At 52.2% G+C, this 25,737-nt stretch overlaps 11 protein-coding genes across 11 annotated transcripts; 5 read left to right on the plus strand and 6 right to left on the minus strand.

Moving 5' to 3' along the window:
- Positions 1-59: 59 nt before the first annotated feature.
- Positions 60-929, plus strand: Z517_04406 (uncharacterized protein; the record flags this gene model as incomplete). Its single annotated transcript, XM_013429735.1, has 1 exon — positions 60-929. The coding sequence occupies one exon, from the start codon at positions 60-62 to the stop codon at positions 927-929; it is 870 nt and encodes a 289-aa protein (XP_013285189.1).
- Positions 930-1,006: 77 nt separating this feature from the next.
- Z517_04407 (uncharacterized protein) lies at positions 1,007-1,315 on the minus strand (the record flags this gene model as incomplete). Its single annotated transcript, XM_013429736.1, has 1 exon — positions 1,007-1,315. The coding sequence occupies one exon, from the start codon at positions 1,313-1,315 to the stop codon at positions 1,007-1,009; it is 309 nt and encodes a 102-aa protein (XP_013285190.1).
- Positions 1,316-2,019: 704 nt separating this feature from the next.
- Z517_04408 (peptide-methionine (S)-S-oxide reductase) lies at positions 2,020-2,661 on the minus strand (the record flags this gene model as incomplete). The annotated part of the gene is made up of 1 exon (XM_013429737.1): positions 2,020-2,661. One exon carries the CDS (start codon positions 2,659-2,661, stop codon positions 2,020-2,022), a length of 642 nt encoding a protein of 213 aa, XP_013285191.1.
- Positions 2,662-3,528: 867 nt separating this feature from the next.
- Positions 3,529-5,335, minus strand: Z517_04409 (uncharacterized protein; the record flags this gene model as incomplete). The annotated part of the gene is made up of 6 exons (XM_013429738.1): positions 3,529-3,591; positions 3,653-3,711; positions 3,764-3,871; positions 3,931-4,344; positions 4,405-4,633; positions 4,700-5,335. 6 exons carry the CDS (start codon positions 5,333-5,335, stop codon positions 3,529-3,531), a joined length of 1,509 nt encoding a protein of 502 aa, XP_013285192.1.
- Positions 5,336-6,448: 1,113 nt separating this feature from the next.
- On the plus strand, positions 6,449-8,089 carry Z517_04410 (uncharacterized protein; the record flags this gene model as incomplete). Its single annotated transcript, XM_013429739.1, has 1 exon — positions 6,449-8,089. The coding sequence occupies one exon, from the start codon at positions 6,449-6,451 to the stop codon at positions 8,087-8,089; it is 1,641 nt and encodes a 546-aa protein (XP_013285193.1).
- A 629-nt stretch (positions 8,090-8,718) lies between these two features.
- Positions 8,719-11,873, minus strand: Z517_04411 (uncharacterized protein; the record flags this gene model as incomplete). Its single annotated transcript, XM_013429740.1, has 2 exons — positions 8,719-11,620; positions 11,677-11,873. The coding sequence occupies 2 exons, from the start codon at positions 11,871-11,873 to the stop codon at positions 8,719-8,721; spliced, it is 3,099 nt and encodes a 1,032-aa protein (XP_013285194.1).
- A 1,293-nt stretch (positions 11,874-13,166) lies between these two features.
- Z517_04412 (uncharacterized protein) lies at positions 13,167-14,372 on the plus strand (the record flags this gene model as incomplete). The annotated part of the gene is made up of 1 exon (XM_013429741.1): positions 13,167-14,372. One exon carries the CDS (start codon positions 13,167-13,169, stop codon positions 14,370-14,372), a length of 1,206 nt encoding a protein of 401 aa, XP_013285195.1.
- Positions 14,373-15,285: 913 nt separating this feature from the next.
- On the plus strand, positions 15,286-16,542 carry Z517_04413 (uncharacterized protein; the record flags this gene model as incomplete). Its single annotated transcript, XM_013429742.1, has 3 exons — positions 15,286-15,366; positions 15,419-16,172; positions 16,229-16,542. 3 exons carry the CDS (start codon positions 15,286-15,288, stop codon positions 16,540-16,542), a joined length of 1,149 nt encoding a protein of 382 aa, XP_013285196.1.
- Positions 16,543-19,553: 3,011 nt separating this feature from the next.
- Z517_04414 (uncharacterized protein) lies at positions 19,554-20,491 on the plus strand (the record flags this gene model as incomplete). Its single annotated transcript, XM_013429743.1, has 2 exons — positions 19,554-19,836; positions 19,908-20,491. The coding sequence occupies 2 exons, from the start codon at positions 19,554-19,556 to the stop codon at positions 20,489-20,491; spliced, it is 867 nt and encodes a 288-aa protein (XP_013285197.1).
- Positions 20,492-22,623: 2,132 nt separating this feature from the next.
- Positions 22,624-23,028, minus strand: Z517_04415 (uncharacterized protein; the record flags this gene model as incomplete). Its single annotated transcript, XM_013429744.1, has 1 exon — positions 22,624-23,028. The coding sequence occupies one exon, from the start codon at positions 23,026-23,028 to the stop codon at positions 22,624-22,626; it is 405 nt and encodes a 134-aa protein (XP_013285198.1).
- Positions 23,029-24,302: 1,274 nt separating this feature from the next.
- On the minus strand, positions 24,303-25,310 carry Z517_04416 (uncharacterized protein; the record flags this gene model as incomplete). The annotated part of the gene is made up of 3 exons (XM_013429745.1): positions 24,303-24,607; positions 24,727-24,953; positions 25,096-25,310. 3 exons carry the CDS (start codon positions 25,308-25,310, stop codon positions 24,303-24,305), a joined length of 747 nt encoding a protein of 248 aa, XP_013285199.1.
- Positions 25,311-25,737: the final 427 nt, after the last annotated feature.

The following is a 25,737-nucleotide window of genomic DNA, read 5'->3' on the forward strand; positions in this document are numbered from 1 at the left end:
CGTCAATACATACTTTGCACTTCATATTTCCTCCAAGGCTACCCTGAAATAGAGCAGCCATGCAGATTAAGGATCGCACCTTCATTGTGAGCGGAGGCTCTTCTGGCCTGGGTCTTGCAACTGTCGTCATCTTCCTCCAAAACGGCGCCAACGTCTCCATTCTCGATCTCAATCCTCCGCCCTCCAACACCTCCCTTGACCCATCCCGAATTCTTTTCACAAAGACCAACGTCGCATCTACCGAGTCACTACAAGAGGCGTTAAAGAATACATTAAAATGGATTCAAGGCACCACAAAACCGCTGTCTGGGGTCATCTGCTCTGCAGGCATTGGCTTAGCAGCTCTGGCTCTTCCTAAGCAGGACCCGTCGACGACGCATGAAAGCGTTAAATACATGGACATGTCTGGCTTTGATCGCACCTTGGGTGTCAACCTCCGGGGCACAGTTGACCTGATTCGCCTCACTCTACCGCACATGGCGCTAAACACACCATGGGGACCCGATGGTGAGCGAGGGATCGTCGTTATAGTCTCGTCCGTGGCGGCATATGAAGGCCAAGTTGGCCAGCTAGCATACAGCGCGAGCAAAGGTGCCGTGCGCAGTATCGTCCTCCCGCTAGCTCGAGAGCTGGGCCGCAAGGCTGGTATCCGGGTAATGGGCATTGCACCAGGTGTTTTCCTGACCGGACTGACCACGCAACCAAAGAAGCAGCAGCCGGAACAAGGACCAAAAAAGGAAGGCGCTGAAAAGCCAAAACAGAGTACGGGAGCACGAGCAGGGATAAATACCGAAATGATCCAATACCCCATGCGTATGGGCGAGGGCCACGAATTCGCACGGCTTGTGAAAGAGATTGTGGAGAACCCAATGTTGAACGGGTTTGTCATTCGACTTGACGGCGCTGTGAGGATGCCTAGCAGGCTGTAACCTTTTGTCGCGCCTTTACGAATGCGCAGGATGAAGGTATCCAGAGAAACAATAAAAGACAATTGAGAACCCATCCCTTAAGGGCCAAAACACAGCATCCCCAGCACCCTCCTCCCACTACTCCTCTCGCCCTCCCCCTCCCTCTGTCTCCCCTTGGCCACCTCGTTCTTTCTCCTCTCCTTCTCCTTCCTCTTCAGTTCCTTTTTCTCCTCCCGCGTCATCTCGGGCGGCAACCCCTGACTGACCCGCCTCTCGCGTTCCTCCTGCTTCTTGCGCTCCTCCTCCGCGAGCACCTGGCGCTTGAGGGCTTGATACTGCGCGGCCTCGCCTTCGGCCACGCCATCTTTGGCGACGACCCCGTTGCCGACGGAGATGAAGGTCGCCATGCAGTGCTGGCGGAGCGATGAATAGATAGAGAGATGGGAGGGTTGAAGAATGGATGGATCGGGAGAGAGATAGTCCTTTCTCCCTTGGCCTGTGATCAAGTTCGTATGTGTCGTGGCGATGTAGATTGTTGTAATAGCCGAATCGGTACAAGGGAGACGCAGTGAACGGATACGGCGAGGACAGATATGTGGATGGAGTGTCGACAGGAGTGTAGGTATGTAGGTATGTGGGTAGGCGGTGGAGAATGTCTTCTCAAGTACTCGGAACTGGTGATGAGATATCTACCTCGTAGATGTGACCCATTTCCTGCCTTTGAGCCATTATCACCTTTCTCCCGTGCGTGCCGTGCCGCCCTGTTCTGCTCTGAGAGTAGTTGGCAAGTTGATCAGGCGCTGGCAGAGCAACAGGGCGGTGCAATCCGCGAATCATACCTAGTAGTCTATCGTCGAAGTTCTAGCTTCTGAGGCGGAGTTCGATAGAAATGTGGGGGTGACCCAGCACGGAACATACGTCGTTATAGCGTACAGAAGCGCAAGGATATGATCAGGCAAATCATCTAGGTCGTTGCGGGTCTTGTGATACCAATGCTCATATTCGGTGTAACTATCGCAAACACATCTAATGCAACAATTTTTGGTGACAAAGGGTTGCGCTGTTGTTGATATTCGAAATTCTTCTCTCTTGTCACCCACTCATGGTCGCATTACACCAGATCCGGGAATGGTCGTCGATAATGCGCAGGGCAGTGGTACAATCCCGATGTATCCTTTCCGGGCTCTGGGATCAAATATTTTTGATGATAAGCCTCTGCATCATACCACTGCGTCGCTCTCTTGATCTCCGTGGTGATGTTCTTGCCCTTGTACCACTGTTCGCCGACCTTCTTCTTGATCTCCTCGGCAATCTGGAGTTGCTCGTCGTTCTCGGCGAAAATCGCAGAGCGATACTGCGTGCCGGTGTCGGCGCCCTGTCGGTTCAGGGTGGTCGGATCGTGCATCCTGAAGAAGAACTCGCAGAGTTGCCTGTACGAAAGACGTTCCGGGTCGAAGACGATCAGGAGGGATTCGGCATGGCCAGTTCGTCCGGAGCAGACTTCGGCATAGCTCGGTGCCTTGGATTGGCCACCGGTGTATCCAACTCTGCAGTCCAAAAGACCCTTGCCGTCGCCGAACGTCTTGCGGTATAACTCCTCCAGACCCCAAAAGCACCCGCCAGCGAAGATGGCTCTCTGTGAGTTGGGAGGGAATTGCATAGCTGCTAGGGCATCGGGTTGGAGGGACATTGATGCCGCAGAGCTCAACGGGCGGAGGAAGCGTGAGAGGAATGAAGGCATTTGGAAAGCCATGGTGAGCACGACGACGAGAAGGAGGATGTTGAAGGGGGAGAGGTCGCTGATGTTGAGCTGCAGTTTGGCGACTGTTTGGGTGTTTGAATCTAAGGAAAGTCTTGGTTGAGGAGGGGAATGGCAATATATATACGAGTTCTGAATCGACCAATTCCAGATGTTCAACGGCGCAAACAGCCTCTTCGGCTGCTTGTCGAAGTTTCTTGTTTCTCAGGGAGGGGGAAGCAGCGGCGACGATTCAAGATCAATCACGTCATTGGAGGAGAGCACCGAGGGATCGGGATGGAGCAGCCGGTGGTGCTGACAGTTTCTTGGAGGCAGTGCTTGGGCGATTGGGCGGGGCATCAAGGCTCAACGGGGGCGCTCGGGGGTGCCTAGAGGGTTAATGGCTTAGGCTCACTAGGCGAAACCCCTCTAGGTTAAGTACTGGGGGCACGTCCGTGTGTTTGAGGCATATCATTGTTATCCGCAATACCTTCTCAGATGGCGCCAAGCATGCTCCCCTTGTCCCCCCTTGCACGATGATTCCGTTATCAAGCTTCGTCGTGTGTGACAAATACGCTGAGGACTGAGGCTTCTCTATTAGTTGCGTATTCACCACCACAGATACCAGACATAATACGCCCATGAGGTAGTATTGAGCTATCTTCCTCCCTGGTTTCTACTGTCCATTCGTACAACGGCAGCGAATATCCTGCGGAGACCGTGATACAGAAGACGTCTTTAATATCGAAGCCTGCTCACATGCTTGGACCATCGAAATGTAATCTTCTGCAGTGGCAATCTGGTCCCTGAATCACTATCATTCTCGTGCATACTTGTTTCCTGCCCTTCTCCTCCTCCGTGAATGTACCAGAGCAGGTCAAGTCAAGACCACCCCTCCAACTTCGTCTTCCGGTCTTTGAGTGGCTCGAACAAGGTCTCGATTAGCTGGATCATACGGAGTTAACAGACAGGAACAGGGGCGCAGCAGAGCGGGGTCGATCCTTACCCATCGATCTAGATTGGCTTGGTTGTCATACTCCCTTTTGAATCTTTCATCGAGTTGATCTGCGACGAGTTTAGCAGATGAGGTGAGTCTGGCAAAGAACTAGTCACGCACCTGAAGTACAGTACACCATATCCGCAATCTCTGCACTCTCTCTGATAGTCTGCAGGAACCTTGTCGCGAATTTCGAAGTCCCAATTTGACCGATCATAAACTTCACGCCTGCGCAGGTTCATAGATTCAGTATCTGGCACTAATGAGCTTGGAATACTCATACTTACTTTCGCGGGGATAATTGGCAGCATCCAGCCGCTGGCTGCACTCTACAATGGCATTTTTCAACGTAGGTTCTGGCTCCGGTTCAGGCCCACCATCGGTGAGAATAGAGATGAGCAGTGGTCTCTCGAGCCTCCTCGGCACCGACTCGAGCTTGTCGTAGACAAGCGGCTGCAGGATCTTGGATCTCAGGTTGGTGCCGATATCGGTATTCCCACTATTCGACCACTTCATGGGTCCCAGGATATTGGCAACATCTTCGAGGCTCAGATTCGACGAGTTGGGCACGTCCTGATTGATGAATCGAAGAGCAACGCCTTCACCCTCAGGGAGGACCCGAGTGGTGACCTTGGCAATGCGCTCAACGAGGTTTGTTTGAGAATCCCAGCGATCTTCGCGTCTCATAGAGCCGCTGTCATCTATGCGATTTCCGTCAAAGGACAACGTATTTTCAGTGGACTGGAACTCGAGACACTTACCGCAATAGATGACTTGTTGATGCAATGACACCTTGATAGTCTTGGGCAAAAGCTCTGGGCTGCCGAGAGATGTCGTCGTGTCATTTTGCAACTCGACAGCGTTCTTTGCCACTTCACGGACAAAGTCTTCCTTGCCTTCGAAGAAACGCTCTATGGGGGAGTCCTTGACAACCTCGTCGACCTTTTCCACGAATTCGACCGTGGTTGGATCCTCGCCACGGTTCACAGCCTACTTTTGCCATCAGCAGACAACCCTTTTGGAACTATGCTGGCGATGAAAGGCGTTGGCACATACCTGGTCCCAGGCCTCGTTGAGGTCGATATGTATACCATACGCCCGACGGATGACATCATCAGCGACCTTGTTGACCCATGCAACAACAAACAGGAGTAGTCCGACAACCATGTCGATTAACTTGGAGAAGTCACTCTGCTCCTTCTCTGGGTTGAGGGCGCGGATAACAACCCTGTCGTAAGTATTGTCGGCCAAGAATTTCGCGGTGTGACCATCATCGTTTGTCAGTGTCACTGATGCTCTGGCCTTTCGGAGTAGCCTGATGGATTCGGCATCCTTCTTCAGCACAACGAACATCAATGGTGTATTGTTTCCGACTGCTGCGGTTGTTGCGTCAATGGCATTGGAAGGCGTCTTCGCCAGGAGTAATTGGATGATGCGAGCACGGTTCTTCTCCGTTCTTGATGCGGCAAGGAGGAGAGGTGTTGCACCATCTCTGGAGAGAATGTCTGCTTTTGCCCCGCTTTTGAGAAGCAACAGGACCTCGTCGGCCTGTCCTCCTACCGTGGCAGCCCCAAGTGGTGTCACACCTTCGACCGAGTCTCGCTGGTCGAGAATAGTCCAATCTGCCTCGAGGTACTTTTCGAGCCTTGCCTCGGTCAAAGTCCCTCTGCGAGCATCTTCATGGATACCCATTGTTGTGAGATGTCTGGCTTCCGTCAACCTCGATTGCTCTGCGGTTGAGAAATTTCAAGAGAGGGTTGAAATAACGCAGGACATGTTCATTTTGAGTATAAATACCAGTCTACCCTGGTGCAACTATCCCCGTGGAGCCTCCATGCTGCAACGGAATCCCAAACGCTGCTGTTGCAGTGTTAGCGGAGGAACGAAGATGCCTCACCGGTTACTATGCCCCACATGTGCTAGTAACGGCTGACCACCAAACCATCGATCCCTACGAAGGAGAACACAACGGCGTGCTTGATAGAGAGACTATCAGGACCTTTGGTGAGGCTCTGAGATAGAAGGGGGCCGGAATTATCGAGCGGGGAAGACATTGGGCTCGCGTGGCTCGAGGCCATAGGCGGGAGAAAAGGCGACACGTCATCCACCCTGTCGAAAAGAGGCGAACGTGCAGCTGCCTCTCCCGTATTGGGCGATAGAGGAAATTCAAGAACTCCCGAGTGTTCAATACCGGCAGAGAAACAACCCAATGTGTATGGTGTAGAATCTGCAGTTTGATGTCAAGTCGGACCTGGTGCGACGACGAAAAGCCTTGGGTGTCCACACTAGCGGCGAGTCTTTACCTTATTGGGGGTCGCTAACCACATTAGGAAGGCATGGCAACGGACCATGAGACGAGTCCGGCCTCTTCCTCCTCGTTATAACAGCCTCAAGCAACATTGATGAGGACATCGCGATGCATTTCACATTTCTAAGCATGCTCCACTACCTGACTGACCGGTCTGCTTTGGACCAAACAAAAGATACTCGGCATTCATGAGGTCGAGACCAAAAACCAGCGAGGCATCCTTCATTGGTGATATGGTTCCCCATGCTTCTCGTACTCGGGGTCCTGGTGGTGGCTGTGCCCCTCCTCATCCTTTCTCCCTTTGATGACTACAAAGCATCTCCGCAATCTGTCAGCCAGCTCGGAGATACAAAGAGGGCGAGAGCTGCGAAGGAGGATGCGGCTGCATGGCCAGGACGGTCAAATAGCCAATAGTGGTCTACTCGGATCATGGAACTCACGGATGCGAACACTCGCTCAAGGCTGTCCCTCTCGACTCTATCCCAATACTGATCACCATGGACCGAGCGATTGAGATCTTGAGGTCCGCAAATATTCCAGTGTTCAGCCCTGGCGGTCCGAAAAAGGAGGATGAGGAGTATGAGCGCTCTGTGGCAACCCCGAACCTGCTGTACCGCTTCTCGAGGCCTGACTGTGTGATACAGCCCGAGAATGCAGCCCAGGTGCAGGCCATCATCAAACAGGCGAAGTCGAGGAGGCTTAAAGTCACCATCAAGTGTGCGGGTCATTCGTATGCCGGACACTCGACCGCGTTCCGGGGCATCTCGCTCGATCTGAGGAGAATGAAGAACGTTAAGCTCGACGCCAAATTGGAGACTGTCACAATGGAGTCCGGCTGTCAGTGGGGCGACGTGTACAAAACGCTGATCAACAACAGACGCAAAGGCAACGGCCTCATAATCAACGGCGGGAGATGTCCGCCCGTGGGCGTCAGCGGGTTCATCATGGGCGGCGGGCTTGGTCCTTTTACCAGAAGCTTCGGGATGGGCAGTGATACCTTGATGGAAGCCACTGTAGTGACGGCGGAGGGAGACCAGGTTACCGTCCACGAAAACCATCCACGGGATTCGCGGGAAGGGATGCTCTTCTGGGCACTCCGTGGCGCTGGGGGCGGGAACTTTGGCGTCCTGGTGAGCATGAAGCTGAAGGTCCAGCGACTGTCGAACCGCGACGGCGTCGTGGTGGCTGGACGCTACCAATGGTTCCCCGATGCAGAGAACATGGCGTCGTTGATCCCCACCATGAACGCCTTCTACACGACCGACTGGCCCAAGAAGATCACGATCGACAGCACCTGGCTCTGCGACCTCCGCCAGAACACGGGCGACGGGATCCGGTTCCTGACGTACTTTGACGGGAACAAAGACGAGTTCAACAACCTGATCGACAAGCACATCAAGCACGCCGACCTGGCCAAGCAACTCAAACGACGCTCACTGCCTGAAGAATCGACGCGGTTCCTGCACGAGACGCTCGTGGCCCAGTGGTCCGAAGAGACGGTGCGGTCCTTCCCGACCAACAAGACGTACAGCATCTACAGCTCGTTCGTCTTCACCAACGACGCGACCACGATCGAGAACCTGACGGCCATCATCAAGAAGGAGATGGAGACGTTCCGGCGGCTTTACTCGGGCGAGAAGGTCGAGTTTCTCGTAACCTGGATCCACGCCGGCGGCAAGGCCATGGAGAAGCAACCGTCGGAGACGGCCTTCTTCTGGCGCCAGGCCGTCTACCACGCCTACGTCACGCTCGAGTGGGAGGACAAGTGGATGGAGCGGGACATGCGAGGCTTCCTCGGCAAGGTCAAGAAGGAACTGCGCCCCTACTCGCTCGGGAAGCAAGCCGCCTTTGTCAACTTTCCCGACGGCATCCTCGCCAAGGGCGTGTACGAGAGGGCCTATTTTGGCGACAACCGCCACGAGTTGCGCCGGGTCAAGGAGCTCTGGGACAAGGATAACTTCTTCGACTGGGACCAGGGCGTCCAGCTTCCCGGCCGGGCGGTCGACGATCCCGACGCCGACGTCGACATGTTGAACGACGAGGACTTTACGGACTCGATCGCACGGGAGCAGTGGAAGGTCTACGAGAGCAAAAACGTCATGGCGGACCTCGATGACTTGACCAAAGGGGGCTTTTGACGAGCGAGAGGTTTGCTTGGTTTCACGTGGACGGTGTGACTGACAGGGATAATTCAATCCTCCATGCCAATAATTAATGACTACACAGAAAGCATGTCCGAAATGTCATCGACTACCAGTCAATTCCAGGCTCAATCTCAGTTCAGTGAAATAGTTTGACGTCGAACCAGCAAAAGTCCGAAACAAGGACAAGGCTTCTCGCATTGAAGAGCATCGTCTCTCCACACGGTTTGCACAGCTAAGAAATCAGCTCGCAACCATCGGTCAGACGGCGCAGAGGCGTCTCGTTGATGTACAAACAGGAGCAACAAAAGCCCTTCGTCTCTGGTCGAGGAGGTCTGAGTAGTCAAGGATCGAGGCCACAGACTCTCTCCAACTGCGCGAGTCCAAGACGAATTGCATCCAGGAACCAAAAAAATCAACCCCGTTCATGATAATCCTCATTTTGATGTCGTCCCAGCCATCCCATTTGCCCCCGTCCAGTCCGTGTCCAAGACCTGTACTCCAATGTCCAGTTTTCAGCCTCTGCTTCTGGTCGCAGTTTCAACCACAAGTCTATAACACAAAAGTGCAAGAGTGCAAGTAATGACCGGCCCCTTTAACAGTGACCGCCTCGCAGAGTGTTTCCATCAACGCCACACAGCTTTCCCAGTAGGCATTAAACTTCCTCTGCTACTCGAATGTCCGTGAGCACTTGCCCCCGAGACGACAGAAGAGAGCCTAATCCCACCCCCACGTTCGGGGCCTCCCATCGTCGTCCGCCTAATAGGATTAGATGGTGCCACAAGGGAGCTCTTACCATGGCTAACAATGCCTTGAACCCGGGGACTCAGCACCCCGACCTTCCAAGACCCTGCGTCGTTCTCTTTTAAGAGCTCGTTCTTTGTGCCATGAACCATTCTCCTAACATGGCCGGCACCGAACATCGACTCGTTGGTGGGAGACGCAGCGACTCCCGCCGTTGCTGCGGTGGGCGAGCGGCGACGTTGAGTCCGAGATCCGTGGATACCTGAGCGGCGAAGGGAAGAAGAGCGTTTTACGGCTTCGCGAATCTTGAGCGCATCCTCTTTATCAGAGGCAGAGCTATTCTGGTTTTCGGTGTCCGAGTTCGACGCTGGGGAAGTATGACAAGTGTCATGGCGTGCATCTGAGGTGTGATTGCTAGGCTGCATGGGAGTGAAGGAGCGACGGTTCGACGCCTTGCTCGGATCGATTTCCCTCAACGGTGAGGCCTCGCTGTCTGAGGATGACAGTGGTGTCATCTTCGGGGGCAGCATGCTTGAGTTGAGGGGTGAGCCATCATATTTCTTGGACAGAAATCCGGCCTGGAAACGACTGCTCTTCGGCTGAATGTTGAGAGTGGCTTCGGGCGGAGGTGGGATGGGCGAGGAACTGGGAGAGTGTGTCTGCAATTTCGAGAAGGACGAGGTCAGGTCTGACACCTGAGGGATGCTGATTTCGGTGGTCGATTCATCCGATGACGGAACCTTCTGCGGCGTTTTCTCAAACTCCGCGAGTGCACCATCCTCAATGTCGTCTTTCCATCGCACAGCTCGTTTAATGCCCTTGGGAGGAAACTTTCTCTTCTTCGGAGTGAAGGATAGTTGGACACCCTTCTTTGCGCTTCCCAGTAGACCACGACGTCTAGGCGAGGCTCTGGCTGGAGATGTCATCAGATGAGTAGCCATGACCGCCGGAGGCTTGATCACTCTCACAGGACTCCCGTCCAGGATGGAGTTGTTGATGCTCTGTTTGCGCCGTTTGGGGGTGCCAGCCTTGGTCGGCCCAAATGCCTCGACAGGGGCAAGACTTCCATCTGGTCTCACGACATATGATGCTGCGCCAGATGCGGAGTTGATCATCTTTCCCAAAATCTGGTTGGCAGCTTCAACTGCCTCCTCGACGCTCATGCGGTTCAAGCTCTCGATGGCAGCGATAGTCTCAAAGTGGGCTCGCAGCAGAACTTGAATGGTGGGAGCATCTCCGTTTTTGTCTTGCTCGGCCACAGCTGCAAACGACTCACGCTCAGCATTCAACTTGAGCATTTCCACTTCGCGTCGAAGCATTTCGGAATCAATCATGTCGCCAGTGTCCACGTCCTTCAGCTGTTTCAAACTATGCTCCAGTGCCGTGTTCATGGGGCGATCCCAGCTGCTCTTGAGGACCTTCTGCTGGCAGTGGTGTCGACCGCTCTCCAACTCCATCATGATGCCTTGAGCTGTCTTCTTCACGGCCTGCATATTCTTCATGAGGTCGTCTTCGTCCAGGCCATCACACACTGCATCAAAGGCAGAAATCCATGAAGAGAGCATGGCAATCCTTCGGCCAATTTGCTTCAGCTTGATCATGTTGTTGGTCCGTTCTTGTCTCTCGGCCGCAGAATTCTCGTACGCCGCTTTGATTCTTTGGACCCCTTCTCGGGCAATGCTTTCCTTCTTCTCATTCTGCTTCTTGAACTTGGCAAAAGCAAACGTCTCGGCCTCCTTCAGTTGAGCCTTTAGTTCGTTAATCTGAGCCATCTGTTCATCGATCTTGACCAGGTAATCCTTGACATGACGATTGACGTTGTACACGTTTCTAGTCACCTTTGTCTGGATATTTTTGGCTCGGTTGGCATACCGTAAAGTGTTTTGCGTTTCGTCAAAATGCGCACTTGAAGGGCTGACGCAAACAATCATTACAGTCTTGCAGTTCCCGCCTAGAGAAAACTTGAGCAGACGCGTGAGTTTGGAATTCCTGTAAGGAACGTGATTTCGTTTGCGAGGGTCGCAAAGGGCGTTAATACAACTGCCCAGTGCCAGAAGAGACTTGTTGATGTTGGCGCCTTCAAGTAGTCGTTCGCCTCGATTTTTGGTGGCACTTGCACGCTCGCTCCCGGCGAGGTCGATTATGCTCAAAGTAGCCATTGTGTGAGGCTCCTCGACACCGGCATTTCTGTCTTTCTGGGCAACGTTGATCTGCAGCACGGCGTGCGAGCGGGAAGAAGTTGCGTTGGCTTCTGTGGGCGACATTGTCCGCATTTCATTCCCTCTCATAATCATCTCCATGACCTCTTCAACACTTTGTGGGTGATGGCTCGAGAGCCCTGCAACCGAGACGGCTTGGTTTGAATCCTCTCTCAACATCAACCCACCTCTGACGGTGCTAGGCACGAGCAGATCACGGATGGTTTCATTGTAAATCTCCAGATATGATAACGATATCTCTGTGATCTTTTCGCTGGACTGCTCTTGGACCCTCTCAAATAGCTCCTTCATCGCTGAGAAGATGACGCCCGGTTCTTGAGCGGTGCCAGTAATGGTATGAGTCTTTCCGCAACCCGTTGCGCCATAAGCGAAGACTGTTGCATTATATCCGTCCAAGACACTATCTAGCAAAGGTCTTGTGGTGGCTTCGTAAACTTCGCCCTGAGATGCATTTTCGTCAAAGATTCGATCGAAGCCAAAAGTCTGGTCTTTGACTCGTTTGCCGGAGGGGACGACGGATCGTGAGAATTTCTGAACAGGATTGTCTTCGGGGGGGTCGAATATCCTGAAGGAGTAAGTCAGCCTGTTGAAAGATCCCATCGAACGGCGGGCGGCACATACAAACACTTTTCATCGACGACTTTGATGACCGACCGGATGCCCTTCTGAGAGAGCTTTGGGGTTGGGGCAGCAGCCAGCGAACCGTCACCCAGAAATATTGTTGTGTCATCGCATTTCGTCAATTGAGCGGCTTCTCGGATAGTGAACGGTCTCACTCGAACAGTGACAGAAATTGAAGAGGCGCCGTCAGAGGCCATTGTGGCAGTATGAGCTGCTTGAGATGCGTGACTACACCCAAACGGAGCTCATCAGGACACGCCGAAGATAGAGTGGGAGGCGAAGCAATCTACCAAGAATGGTATGAATAGTGAGGCTCGTAGATAGTAGAGCGCAGGCCAGGTACAGTGGTCGAGACCGTGGCTTGTTGAAGGTGTGTGTGGAGAGCCGTGACTTGAACTGTAGTGTACGAGTTACGCTTTGAGATTCAATGTTGCGACTTTGGCCCAATCCGAGTTAGTTGTCTTGGCGGGTTTGGTTGTCCAAGCAACGTTCTAATCACGTGCACCTTGACTGCTGCCCAACTTGCAGTAGAATAACCCACCTGTTCGTTCCATCATTATCAATTTTTCTTCCTTACCTGAAGGTCGACAGTCTGTTAGAGATAGCCAGTTCTGATGAGATGCGCCTGTTTTGATTCTGGATTTGCCCACCTCAGAGAGGTCTGGTTGGGGTGCCAGTTGTCTACTGTTTGATGACCAACCTCTGATCTGCTGCTCAACAATACAAACCAACAAGTATAGCGACAAATGATCACAAGGTTTGTGTATCTTCAAATGTCTTCTGGGCATGAGATGTGGACACAGGTGACACTGCCAGAATCGGCGAGGGTTGCCAGTTGGTTCCTGCATTATGTCGCTTCCGCTTGCGGCTATTCACGGCTCAAACTCAGCCGATAAGACCCACCAGTTCCTCTTTATCTCGAAGGGCGCGTGGAGATGGGCGGCGAGATTGGCGACTGACGTACCTATCTACAATGCGGGATACCTGGTGACCATTATTCACTGCCACTACTCCCACTCCCCTCTATCTTGATTAGCCCACTGTTGCTATCATTTATTGAAATGAGTTTGTACATCCATTCATGATTTCCTCCTACTCCTATCCCTACTTTGCACTCCCTCTCAATCCTCAGAATGGACCTCTACTTGTATAGCAGATTGACGTCACGAATACCTCCGAGACAGATCCTCTACATACAGTCCATCCCTGCTCTTTCTGTGTGTTCGCGGCACGAAACACGCCTACGAGGTCATGATTATTGTATAGAAAACAAGGGCTACCGACAGATACAACAACGTCAACATCGCAAAGCGCATACACGGCGCAACATTACATCTACAGCATACGATGCTGTCGAGACTGACACTCACACCTTAGACATGCGCTCACAAAGACCGTTGGCATGCGTGCCCCTAAATTCGTTGCTGCGGTCGTATTTCATCACCTCAATATCATCCGTTCCATTTCTACTTCGTCCCTCGTTAGTCGCCATGACCTTCCTTGCTCACACGAAGTCGCCTCTGTTCAACCCCGACCGCAATCCGATTCTTCACTCGCTCCTCAAGCACACCTTCTACGCCCAATTCTGTGCTGGCGAGACGCCATCAGAGGTCCGAAGGACAATTTCAGACTTGAAGAGGACCGGCTTCAAGGGGGTTATATTGGGTCACGCAAAAGAGGTGGTCCTGAGTAAAGAAGAGGCCGAGGGATTGGTGGTTCCCAAGAATGCTTCAGAACAAGCACACGTTGATGCTGAGGAGATTGCCACGTGGAGACAGAACACCATCGATACGGTGGACCTCGCTCAGCAGGGCGACTTTGTCGCACTGAAATTCACTGGAGCTGGACGTCAAGCCCTTCGACATCTCAAGGCGACCATTGCGTGTTCACCAGAGTTCGAGGAGGCTGTACATGATATCTGCAAACGAGCTCAAGAGAAAGGGGTCAAACTTCTGTTTGATGCCGAACAGGCATCGTTGCAACAAGGCATCGACAATTGGACAATGTACTTTGCAAAGCGGTACAACCGCGAACAAGCATTGGTATACGGCACCTACCAGGCGTATGCTAAAAAGACGCCACAAAATCTGGCACGGCATCTTGAGCTAGCTCGAACAGAAGGCTTCGTGCTCGGGGTGAAGCTGGTGCGAGGAGCCTACATGGGAAGTGATCCTCGCGAGCTGTTCTGGCCCACCATCGACGAGACCCACAATTGCTACAACGGCATCGCGAGGAGCATCCTGCAACGGCGATACCAGGGCATCCTGCAGCCTGTGGAGGGAGGATCCACGGAATTCCCTCGGGTTGCTCTCGTGCTCGCCACCCACAATGCTGAATCGGTCAGACTAGCCAGCGAACTTCGAGATGAGCAAGCTCGTACTGGCGAGCCCCGGATCGAACTGGCATATGGCCAACTGATGGGGATGGCGGACAACGTCAGCTACGAGGTGGTACAGCGGGCAAGGACCCGTTTAGCGTCGCACGACAGCAACCACACCGTGGAGGTTCCCAAGGCATATAAATATTTGGTTTGGGGCAAGATGGGGGAGTGTATGAAATATCTCCTTCGCCGTGCCCACGAAAATCGAGATGCTATGACCAGGACAATCGAGGCAAGACGGGCATTGGGTCGGGAGTTGGGCATCAGGATGGCGTTCTGGCGCTCACCGAGACAAGACTCTATGATTGGAAGATGAAGCGAAGAAATATGGATCAGCTCCAGTTGGCACATGTGATAACTCTGTAGGTTCCGGCGGGCTTGACGAGCAGCTTGTCCGCTATGGTGTTTTGTCTCCCTTTGGCCCTGATCTGCAAGTTTATATTATCAAAATGCTGAGATCCAGAAGGCCATGGACCATGGACCAACGGGTCTGAGGGGTGGTTTCTCCCACTGTGGAGCAATGGTTGGAGGTGGCCAGACATACAAATGAGATGAGATTCCCACCAGGACTGGGAGGAGCAAACAAATTCCCACATCCTCAGTGCTGAAAACAAAATCTAAAGGAACCCAGTCCATCGAACTATCTTGATATCTTTTGAAGAAAGAAAAAAAAGACCATCAAAACCAGCTCTTTTATCTTGGTTCGGGTAGCTGCTGCTTGACGCGAAACCTGCACTGCTGTTTCTGGTTCTGTAGCGGGAGCCTTCCTTGACTTCTTTGTTTCCCCCAGGCATCCAAAGTGAAGTGGCGACAGGAAACACACAATCTTGTTTACTGCCTTGGGCTTGAGGAGAGGAAGCTCTATTGACGCTTCACGCTTCACCCCCCAAGTGCCCTGCCTTTGTGCCGCACCCCCTTCAGAGTTGTTGAGACACATCTCCTGCTCTCCTCCTCCCTCTTTCACCATGATGCTCTCCAGATATTCCTCCTCCTCTACCACCTCTAGCCCAACCTGGCGCAGCCTCGGCCACCCCTCCCACCATCCAATCTATTCTCCTTCTCTCATCTACAGTGACGCCAGTAGTGAAGACTCTGAAGTTGGTCCCTCCCTACCCTTGAACACACCCATCCTTTGTCTTTTTTTCCCCCAAAACCCCTCGTCCCTCTCCAGATTCTGCGCAAGGCGAAAAAGACGAACCCGTGCTAATCAGGCATCAACACAGGACATGATGGCAATCGGAAACGACCCTCTCCATGTCAGCGACATTATGGCGGATGCCCTGAGCCACTTGAATCGGGTTGTGGAGCATGTAAGGAACGGCTGTTCCCATGTGCAGCACGCTGGACTAATCATGGAACAAGCTGCGAGGCGAGGGTGAAAATGAAGCAGCGAATGGCATTGCACGAGACGTCCACTCCATGCTTGACACGTTCAATCAGACCACGGCTCCTTGGTCTATTGAGAAATTCCGCATGAACTCTATCCCTGTTGCCAAAGCTCAACTTCTCCCTCAAAACGGCAACGCAGGTTGTCCTGCTGCAAGATCCAATACTTCATCCACTTGGGCAGCGGTTGCTGCAACCGACATCCCAAGCAACAATCGTTTGGTCAAGTTTGGACCGTCTGACGGATTAAAGCGACACATCACCGAGCAAGCCTCGAACCAGGGTCAATGCGGTCCATCGCGGGAGGAGGACTTCCGCTGCATCTGGATCTATGGCTGGTCCAAAGATAAGCCCTTGAGCATGGTGACGGAACGGATTAGCACTGGTGCCATCTTTTCCATGGCATACGTGGAGCAATATGAGGCCGTCTGTGTCATCTTCCAGTACGCCGGTGCCGCCATGGTTTTCATGAACGAGGAAGTCGAAGCCGTTCATGACTATGGCTGTGGCTTGTTTGGAAAAGGCCATGAGGTCAAGTATGGCGAGGCCTATCCCGAGAACGAGGACCTTGCTCGAATGCAACCTCCGACCAACGAGCGTCGTCGCTTGACCTTTGCTCGTCAACAACTCTTCACCAACGGCTTGACTGAAGAGAGATTTAGGAGGGACTTGGTTGAACTTGTCGGTCGACATAATGTCGAGTTGGTATGGTTGTTTAACACTGGTAATGGTAAGTCGGTACCCCCTTCCCCTACCTTGTCATCGCTCTGACTTCTATTGCACTAGCTACTGCGGTCTTTTCGTCTACCGTCATTGCCCGCATTGTCCGAGAGGAGTTTCTTCGTCGATCGAGGAGGCCAGGACCCTACCAAGAGGTCCAGGTTGGGTTCTCTCATGACCCTTGCGAACGGCCCATGAACTTGATCACCCAAATTCCTTATCCCGGAACAGGTCCCCGAGATCGCAGTAACAGTGGGAAGTCTGGATCAAGTGGCCGTTCTTACAACCCGAATATTGCAAAATTTGTTCCAGGTGTTGGTACCCGTGCCAGGAAAGGGACCGACTCGGATGGCTGGCAGACTGTCCAACGCCGTCGCTAAACCACGAGGTCGCTGTTTTTTCTTTGTCTACCCGGACACTCATTCCTTTGTGAACCTTTTCGTTTTTCTACACAGATTGTCGAGAGAATGGAAAACCGCAGGCATATGGGATAGCACAATGCATTGCTCTCAAGGGTATATTGCAGGTCATTTGAGGGGTGAAGCATAGCGAAGCGAAGGCGACATGGTGCACAGACAGGGCATTTGCTCATCGGGGACATCTGGACATGGGCATATCAGCACATTGATACATACAGGACAGCTGGCATGGATGCTGGAATGGACGACAGCACGTTCGAAGGCATGGTGTATGGTTGCTTTCCCTCTCTCCCACCACTTGTATGCATCCGAATTTGGCAGGGTCAAGAACCCAGAAGGTACCAGAACGTTGTTACTTTTCCTTGCCTCTGTAGTTTGTCCACTTTTCCTTTCATCCGCAATTCTCTATGGTCTCTAGGCTTCCGTGTAAGGAGCTAAAGCATCTTTTGGTGTTCCACCTTGAGATTGGACGCCGGCAGTCTTCATATCTAGCCATGTAGCCAGCTAGTCATCATGTCCCGTCAGTCTTGCAATTGCCAACGCTGATCATCCCCGGCCAGCCTCCGCCCCACTCTGCTTGTGTATCTCCATGACTCCCTATTCGTATTTATATCTGGTGCGAAGATGTACTCCCCTGCCCGCGTAGGGTAGGGTAGTGTAGAGTAGTTCGGAGTAGTGTGGCGTTGTCATGCTCAAGTTTGACGGTAGAGGTTTGCCACGACATGACATGGCACGGCACGGCACGACGGATCTGCTGGTGGTGCAGTGTAGTGTAGTGTAATGTGGACTCTGTAGTGTAGAGTAGTGTGGTGTAGTGTAGTGTGCCTTTGATATCGACTCCACTGGGGCGGGTCAAGTCGATTCGAGTCGAGTCGCCGACTCGACGAAGGCAAAAGGATGGTTGGGTTGATGAGACAACGCAAGAACGACAAGAGTCTTGACTCCTCTGAAGCTTTAGCGTGGTGGTGCGAGATGTAAGAGATGTGGGAGGGTTCGTCAGGTATGGAGAGAAGAGAGAGCGAGAGTGTGTGGGTGTGTTGGTCCTAAAGCGTATGTCTTTGATATCTGTGTCTGAAGAGAGAGACCTGTTTTATTGTTTGTTCTAGTCTCGTGAAGGAGCTGTAGTGTCTTCGTAGGTACTGGCTACTTTCCGATTCACTTCCAAGGTTCCTGTGTGTACTCCTTGCACAAAAACGCATTCACCCCCCCTCCTTCGCTCACTAAACGTCTAGTATATTCCCCTGTTACCTTTCCTTCGTTGTTCCTCTTCTTTCGCAGCACGCATGCACAAATATACACATAAAGAGAGGGGGACAGACAAACGTCGCAGGTCGAAGCAACTGGTCACTGGACCCGAACACGACGCCCTTCTCTCACATGTCCATGTCACAGGCAACAGCTTCGTAGCTGAGAGAACGACAGAGTCACAGACCGTCAACTAGCCAGCAATCTAGATCCAGAGCGAGACTGGACATTCCTATCCTCTTCATGACGACGTCTACTCGAACTCCTCCCTCTCCCCGACACAAGCCATCATGCGTCTCGAGTCAGTCGAGTGCGTCGGTCGAAGAAGTGGACTCGAAGAAGGCAGTAACAGAACGATGATACATCCCATGCGGTAGAACTCTGCCACTCGTTATGACCCTGGGCTGTGATGTTTAGTTGTTCTTGAGGGGCATGGAAGAAAGATCCACGTGTATGACATATCGTGTAGCATGATGTGGTGCCGTATGTTGCACAAATACAAGTAAAGGGGACTGGGACTGAGGCAGAAGGCACAAGGGACGAGGCAACAGGATGGGGACGAAAGCAGAGAAGGGGGAACCTCATTCATACAGACGGTCCTTTTAGAGCTCTCGGGAAATTCATAATCCGTGTTATGTTTGCAGCATGGGCACACCGCAGACGATTGATTTCCCTCTCCCTCTCTTTCCATTTCACCGTATACATCTTACTCTCTGCTTCAATACAGTTTTCCACCCGAATATCATTCCTCGCGACGGAACCCTCTCCATGGCCTCCTTCACAGCCATCCCATCCTGATCCAGGACTGTATGCATACAAGTAGTGTCAAAGACTGCTTTTCATCCCAGCCCGGTAGAAAACCCGGGACAGATCTACCCGTATGATCCAATCCCATCTCCCTGCGCGACAACGACGGCCCAGCCACTACCCAACCCTTCAGATCCTCTCCCCTCCTCGTCTCCTCTGATGCCGTAGTTCGTTGTTGCTTGGCCTAGACGGGCGGCGGTTCAGCGTGGACAACACTCTGTAGTGAGTTGTCTCGACTCTCTTCGACACCGCCGTATTGCCTTGTCATGGGCTGAGAGGCGCGCCCCAGAGATATAGGGGCAGTGAAGACACTAGCAAGGCTGATCTGTCAGAAGAGAAATCGACAAGTAAATCACTCCGCGTTAGGCCTAGGGTGATGCTGCCTTGTAATTACTCGCCGCGGGCAGGCCACAAGTCTGGTTGAGTCGGGTGACCGCTCACCCGTGTCTCTCGTAGAGGCATCACCACGCGGCTTGGTGCCGACGCCCATCAATGTCCAGCTGTACTACTACTAGCTTCCTATGGGAGGAGACTCCCAAAGGCGTTGACGCCCAGCAAGGTATTTGAGCGTCTGTATGAACCCTGGAAAATCCGTTCATCTGTCTGTCTGTTTACGGCTCGACGGGTCGCTATGGTCAAGGCGCTTTATACGCTAGCGAACGCGACCAATGTCATCACGGACCTCGATTTGCTTAGCCTCTCGCCACCTCCTGGCCACGGGGTTCTGCGCAGATCCAGCCTTGAAGGCTATGCTGAGAGACGCGGAATGCCTTCCACTCAATTGTGTTTACTTATCTCCAAGGCGTCTTCGCCATCACAAAGACCTCACTGGAAGCCTAATGTTCCGGCCTGATTGTGTCGTTTTCTTTTGTGATGGATTTATCGCTGCGCTTGCTGCTCGACCTAGTTCATTCTAAAGAATGGTAAGCTACGACGAGCTTTCAGACCTACTAGGCACATATCTAGACCTCATCATCCTCCGCCGCTTCGGGCGCTTGGCGTCACAAGTATTGCTCCATCTACAGGTTGAAATCCTTGAACTCGACGATGACCTCGACTTTCTCAGAGCAGCCGAGAAAACCGATCTCGAACAACAAGAGCATGCAAAGTCTTGGGCCAAGGCGAATGACTCAATCGCCCAGGGGAAACGGAGCATCCGAAAAGAACTGATTGAAGATGCTGAGAAGAAACTTCTGAGATATTGTACGTCGAGGCGCCCACCCTGTCTGCGTCCATCCTACGTGTTGCGAGTTTTGCTGATTCACTCCCCAAAGATCAATTTGTCACACAGACATCTGGCGTGCTCAAGCTGCCCCGGCCTGATCGGTGCGACATGGATTTCCTGTGCACTTGGCTGGAGAGTGAAAGAGGAGGTCAAAACTTTCTCAAAAAGCACTCGGCCGCCGAGGCCAGAGCGTGGGATCCCCAGCAAGCCAGAGACCTCATGACTGTGAACAAGCGGAGAGACCGTTTCGCGGCCTGGGTGAGCAACACCATAATGCCGATATATCACAGCAAAATTGGCCACCGCATTCATCCAAGGATTGATGATGGGTCCATCGGGCCGCGATACTGGTACGACGATGGTCACTTCGCGGCTGTAGGGAATGTTATCTGCACCGTGCTTTCGTCGGTCATTCCGTCTATCTCCATCGTTGCCCTCTACTATATTCAAAATATCCTTGCTCGGCTGCTGGTCATCATCGCCCTGTGCACCTTGTTCTCGTTGATCATGAGCTTCGTGGCGCAAGGTCGCCGATACGAGGTCTTCGCCGCCACGACGGCCTTTGCAGCCGTTCAGGTCGTTTTTGTTGGTGGTGTAAACTTCGTGGTTGGAACCCAGCCACAACCAGCTTAATGATAGCCGCCGAGGTTATTGTTTTTTTTTTCTCCTCCTTTTTTCAAAACAAAGGTCAGGGATCAGAGAATAGGATCTGATTAAGCTAAGGGATATCGCGACGACGGCGGTTTTCGGGGAGAAGTTAATTTGAACACCAGTGACACCTTAGCTGAACGCCTTGGTCAAAGTCTGAAAAGATCGCCGACGTTCACGTATTTGATTCTTGTGTTATCGGCGGAAACGTGCGCTAGTCTGATCATCCGTATAATCATGCGCATGGATATAATGAAGTATCAGAGCACTAGCCCTACAACAGATCCATCATGTAACGCAACACGTCCTTTCCCAACTTGAACAGATCCGGCCGTCATTATCACCGTTGTCATCATCAGAATTCCTATTGGAAGAAAAACGAAATCCATTCAAGAACGTCATGCTGTCGTGCCAACCCTTTGCGCAGATGAAGATTGACCTTGATCTTGCCCGCCTTGAGTGTTTTCATTGCCCTTGATCAGTGCCGTGAACTTTTTCGGTTTTGCGTTTGCTCGACACCTCCACAACGTCCCGGTGAGCCGCGTTTGCCTGATCGTTGTGCTCCCGCTGTCGTTTCACCTGCTCTGATACAAGACAGCCACGTGGTGAAGTGATGGTCAGGATGAGTGGAAATCACCACCAGTCGACACAACGCTGTAAAGAGGCTTTAACGATGAACAACCCTCTGACGACGACTCCTTTTGTTGTGGCAGGAAAAATTTGCGTCGACCTTTGAGATCAAAGGAAATGACACAGTCAGCTTCTTCCGAGTAGGCCCCGCCCATCCAACGCCAGGTTGCTGTGACTTTGCTATAACACTGCACCATTCCCCCCATCGATGTTCACTGTATAGGGTTGCGCGAGAGGTTTGAACTTCTGCTCGTATTGCTGGGGTGAACGCACCAAGTCGAGAGCCATCTGCTGCGAGATGATGATGTGACAGCTGTCATTCCTCAGGCAACGTCATGTACCAATCGCACCCCCTTCAGAAAACAATGCAATAAGGGCGGCTGTGAGGCTGTGATATTCGGGTCCAGCGCATTTTGAGGCAACCAACAAAGGAAGCGAAGCAGACACCCTGCACGATTGAAACAGTCAGCACATCTACTTTGTGTGAAAAAGCGGGGGAAAGTTGAATCATGAGAATGCTGGCTGGCCTGTCCTTGCCTGTCCCACGAATAGAGGCCACAGCAAGACACAGCCGAACCAATGCAGCAAAAAGCCACCAGGCAATCAGCCCTGAAACCAGGACGAGACCGGTATGGTCAAACAGGGAGATTGCGCGTGGGAGACGCAGGCATTTGGGCAGCTCGACACGTCGTCTACCTTGTATTTGTAGATGGCATGAGGAGCAAGTGGCCGCCTCTGTGAGGCTGCAGGTAATAGTAGTGGCAGAAGAATATGGGCACTCACTGTGGTGAACGGCTAAGAATCTCAAACTACGCTACAAAAAAAGTGCCAGATAGGAACCCAGAACGGAGACAGCGTTAATGGTCGCGCGTTATGTACAAGCATTCTGAACCCCATTACTATAATATTCAGGTATTGATTGCAATTGCATTTGGAGCATTCTTTGTCCACATCGATCATTCTATTCACTTGTTATCGAATACAGCGCCCTCGCTCCCTGTGACGCTGCATTTTCGTTTTGCAACCCCGACCCTTCTCGGCCGCCACCATCGACTGCTCGCACAGCGAGATCATTTGCGACAAGCCACCACTTAGCCGTGCAAACTCCCTAGGGATTTTCCATGTCTTCTCCACGGCACTTGACTGACGGCGGAGAGCTATCCATGTCTCCGAGCAGGCAGCGGAGATTCCGCTGGTTTAGAAGGGGTTGGCTGCGTACTAGAGTATGTCGCTATTAACCTCCGTTGCCTGTGTTCAGTTAACATTTGATGTGACAGCATAACACTCTCGTCAAAGATCGAGACCCTAGAGGGTCATCGGGAAAGCCGATAGCTATCCCGCGCTCACAAACTCCGGACCTACCTTCCTTCCTATCCTCGAGCACAGACCCTGATTCCCATCTTCCCTCGTTCAGTCATAACATGTTGACAGGCTCACCCACGGTGGTATCTCATCCAACAATAGATGAAGTGCCAGCGTTGGTGGAGCTATTGAAGACGATTGACGATGGCCATAGAATCCAGCGCAACCAAAGCATTACTGCCATCAGCCACAATGAGGACAAGCTCAAAGGTGCTAGTGCAGTCTTTGACGACGGCGCAGACGATAATACGGCTGAGTTGAGTGTCATCACAAAACTTGGGATACCCTAGACACGAGTCGAAGATTTGCCTGAGAAGCTTCAAAGTCGTATGGGTCTTGTTCAGTACGATGGCACTGGGATTAAGGTCCTCGGCATCGCTGTCATCCAGTGGTCTCTTCGCAACGTCGAAGGCGTTCTCTTCACAACCCCTGTGAAGGTGGTTGAGGATGGCCATGGCCAGGAAATCTTGATCGGTCGTGCCTTCCGGCGAGATCTGCGCAACGCAATAGCTGAAGTCAAGTTTGAGCATGAGAATGGTCCGAACAGAATCGTTCACCAAGGCCCTACCTCCCGGGTCATGCGTCTTTTCAGTAGACCCATCAGCAAGCTCACAGTATCACCACAGCAATGCGGTATTTGAGATTCATCTACTGCGGCAAATCTCACGGCTTCCCGACGCATTTCGTTGAACTGTGCAGGCGTCTTCACAGCAAGCCTTCCACTTCTGGTTGACTGCTGATAGCACCAAGTGCCTCAACCTGATCAGAGCCATTGCACTCCATCAAAAGGCCACATACCCATTAATGTGTGCGGAGCATTGAAGCAGTTGGCAAGGTCAAAATTCCAAGCCCTCGGATCTAACATTCGGTGGTAAAAATCGTTGCAGAAACAGGGTTCAATGGGCCCTGATTTTTTGGGGTTTTCATGACCGATAAGAGTCTCTGGTGTGGTTTTTTCAGCCTCCCACCAGCTTTGACCTATTTATGACCAGTTCAACGACCGTCCACGACACATTTCCCACAGACTCTCCTTTGATTATCATTTGGAGGATATGCACACGGAGGAGCAGGAGGAGCAGGAGGAGCAGGAAGAGGAGATTAAGACCATGATAGAATTTTGGTTATGAATAATGAAAACCATCAGCCGCAAGGCATTATTATAAGCATAGAATTAGGTTGGAAAATAGTATAGCGACGGATTTTCTTGCTTCTTGGGTATGACGCCCATATTTTCTAGTTGGAGTCATCTGTACGAGGTACAACCTAGGGCAAAGGTGTTGGAGGAGTTTTGGAGAAAGATATTGCGACCCGCCTCCGTTGATTAATATATAGGCATTTGAACGATAGGTAGCTCGTACCGGGTTAGACCCATGCGTCACACCATCATCATGCAAAGCCTATTTCCAAGTCCAGAAAATGGCTTTGGCTTGCTTTCGGTTTGCTTCCTATAATAATAGTCGCTAACTAACTAGGGACTGTCTGGTCGGCGACAAGACAGATTACCACTTTGCACGCACAAGTGTCGCTGCTCTCCCGCTCTCCGAACTCAAACTCAACATTGAGATCTTCCCGGTCCAAGTAAAGTGGACTTGTCCTTATCCTTGTTCCCCATCAATAGTATCGATCGTGAACTGAGCAAGTTCCTGGACCGGCTGAACAGGAGTTCTGGCGAAAAAAAAAAACAACAAAAAAAACAAAAAACAGAAAGGCCAAAAGAGTGGGCGTGTGGCAGAGCAGCGAGTTGCGAAGCTCTCCACAGCAATTGAAAGTGATAAGATGGTAAATAAAAGTCGACCGGTCGAGCTCAGTGCAGATATTCTCGGAACCACGAGACGGCGGCGTTCTTGGCCCTTTCGAGGCCCTTTTTCTGGGCCGGGTCGCTGGTATCGCCTCTCGTAGCGAACCCATGGACTAGGCCGGGAAAGTACTGGTAGTCGAAATCGATGTTCAGCGTCGGCAGGACTTTCAGAGAGTACTCCTTGAGTTCGGGGGTGTATGTCGGATCCGTCTCTGGTGCGATGAGTTGTACCGGCACGCTGATGGCGTCGATCTCGGGTTTCTCGAGCAGAGACGGGTGTGCGGTGGACACGCAGTCGACGAGGTTGTTGCCTGTTTCAATCCATACCACAGTTGTTAAACATGAGTTCAGATGATCCAACGGTGGAATCATCCCGCCCAGAATGCAAACAGAAGGCTTTCCTAGGTGAGGGAAACGATCCAAAACTGACCTTTGGCACCCAGTCGAAAGACGGCCCAACCACCATAGCAGAAGCCAATTGCGCCGACTTTCTTATAGCCCAATTCCTTTTTCAGGGCGGTGGCACAAGCAAAGATCCCCGGCTGCCTGACTTCCTTGCTGTGTCGGCCCAAGAAGGCCATGACGTCGAATGGCTCGCTCTTTACGTGTTCGCCTGTCCCAAAGAGACGGTCTGGAGAGACGACCTCGCCGTCGAAGCTGGAGCCAACGATCGAAGAAGGGGTGAGTCGTCAGCAACCTTTTTGACCATTGCGCGAGATGTCCCGATGCTGGATTGATACTGGGTAACGAACGGGTGCTGTGGTCTTCTTCTTTCGGTCCATCCAGATACGATACTTACAAGTCAGGCAAATACACGGTTACGTCTGCTTCCTCGGCATAGTGGTCGGCTAGCACTCGAGCGTTGGTGAAAGTCCAGCCGAAGATGTCGTGGACGATGAGGACGGCGGCGTCCTTGTTGGTGCCGGTGACATAGGCTTTCTTGCCGGCGAGGGTGGCTTCATGGCCTCGGGGAGTCCCCTCCCATCGGAAGCCAGTAGTGCAGCAGCTCGACATTGTGGGAATCGGGATGTGCGATGATGCGAATCAAGAATTGGAGACGCAGAAAGCCACCTGGTCTGGGATATATAGCGACAGGACAGGAGGGATGGATAAGAGATTTTCTGGATCTGAAAAAGATGGTGAAAGAGGAGGGGCATTTTTAGGAGGGGTCGTTGACCGGGTACGAGTCGTGTGGACCATGAACATGGTGCAATGGACTAGCAAGAGAAGCTAGGTACGAACCGAGTACATATACAGGGAAGAGGGATACTTATCTCCGAAGCACATCTTGCATAACAGGTCGAGAGTCGCAAGGCGACCAATAAGAAAGCGTAGAGACGCCGGAGCCTGATGCCCCATTACCCAAAACAGTCTTTCGAACACGCAGACACTCAGGGCTAGCCTCGTTCGCGACCAGACAAGACAGACATACGGGTGCACA

The sequence above is a fragment of the Fonsecaea pedrosoi genome (assembly GCF_000835455.1).
Source record: "Fonsecaea pedrosoi CBS 271.37 unplaced genomic scaffold supercont1.3, whole genome shotgun sequence".
NCBI lineage: Eukaryota > Fungi > Ascomycota > Eurotiomycetes > Chaetothyriales > Herpotrichiellaceae > Fonsecaea > Fonsecaea pedrosoi.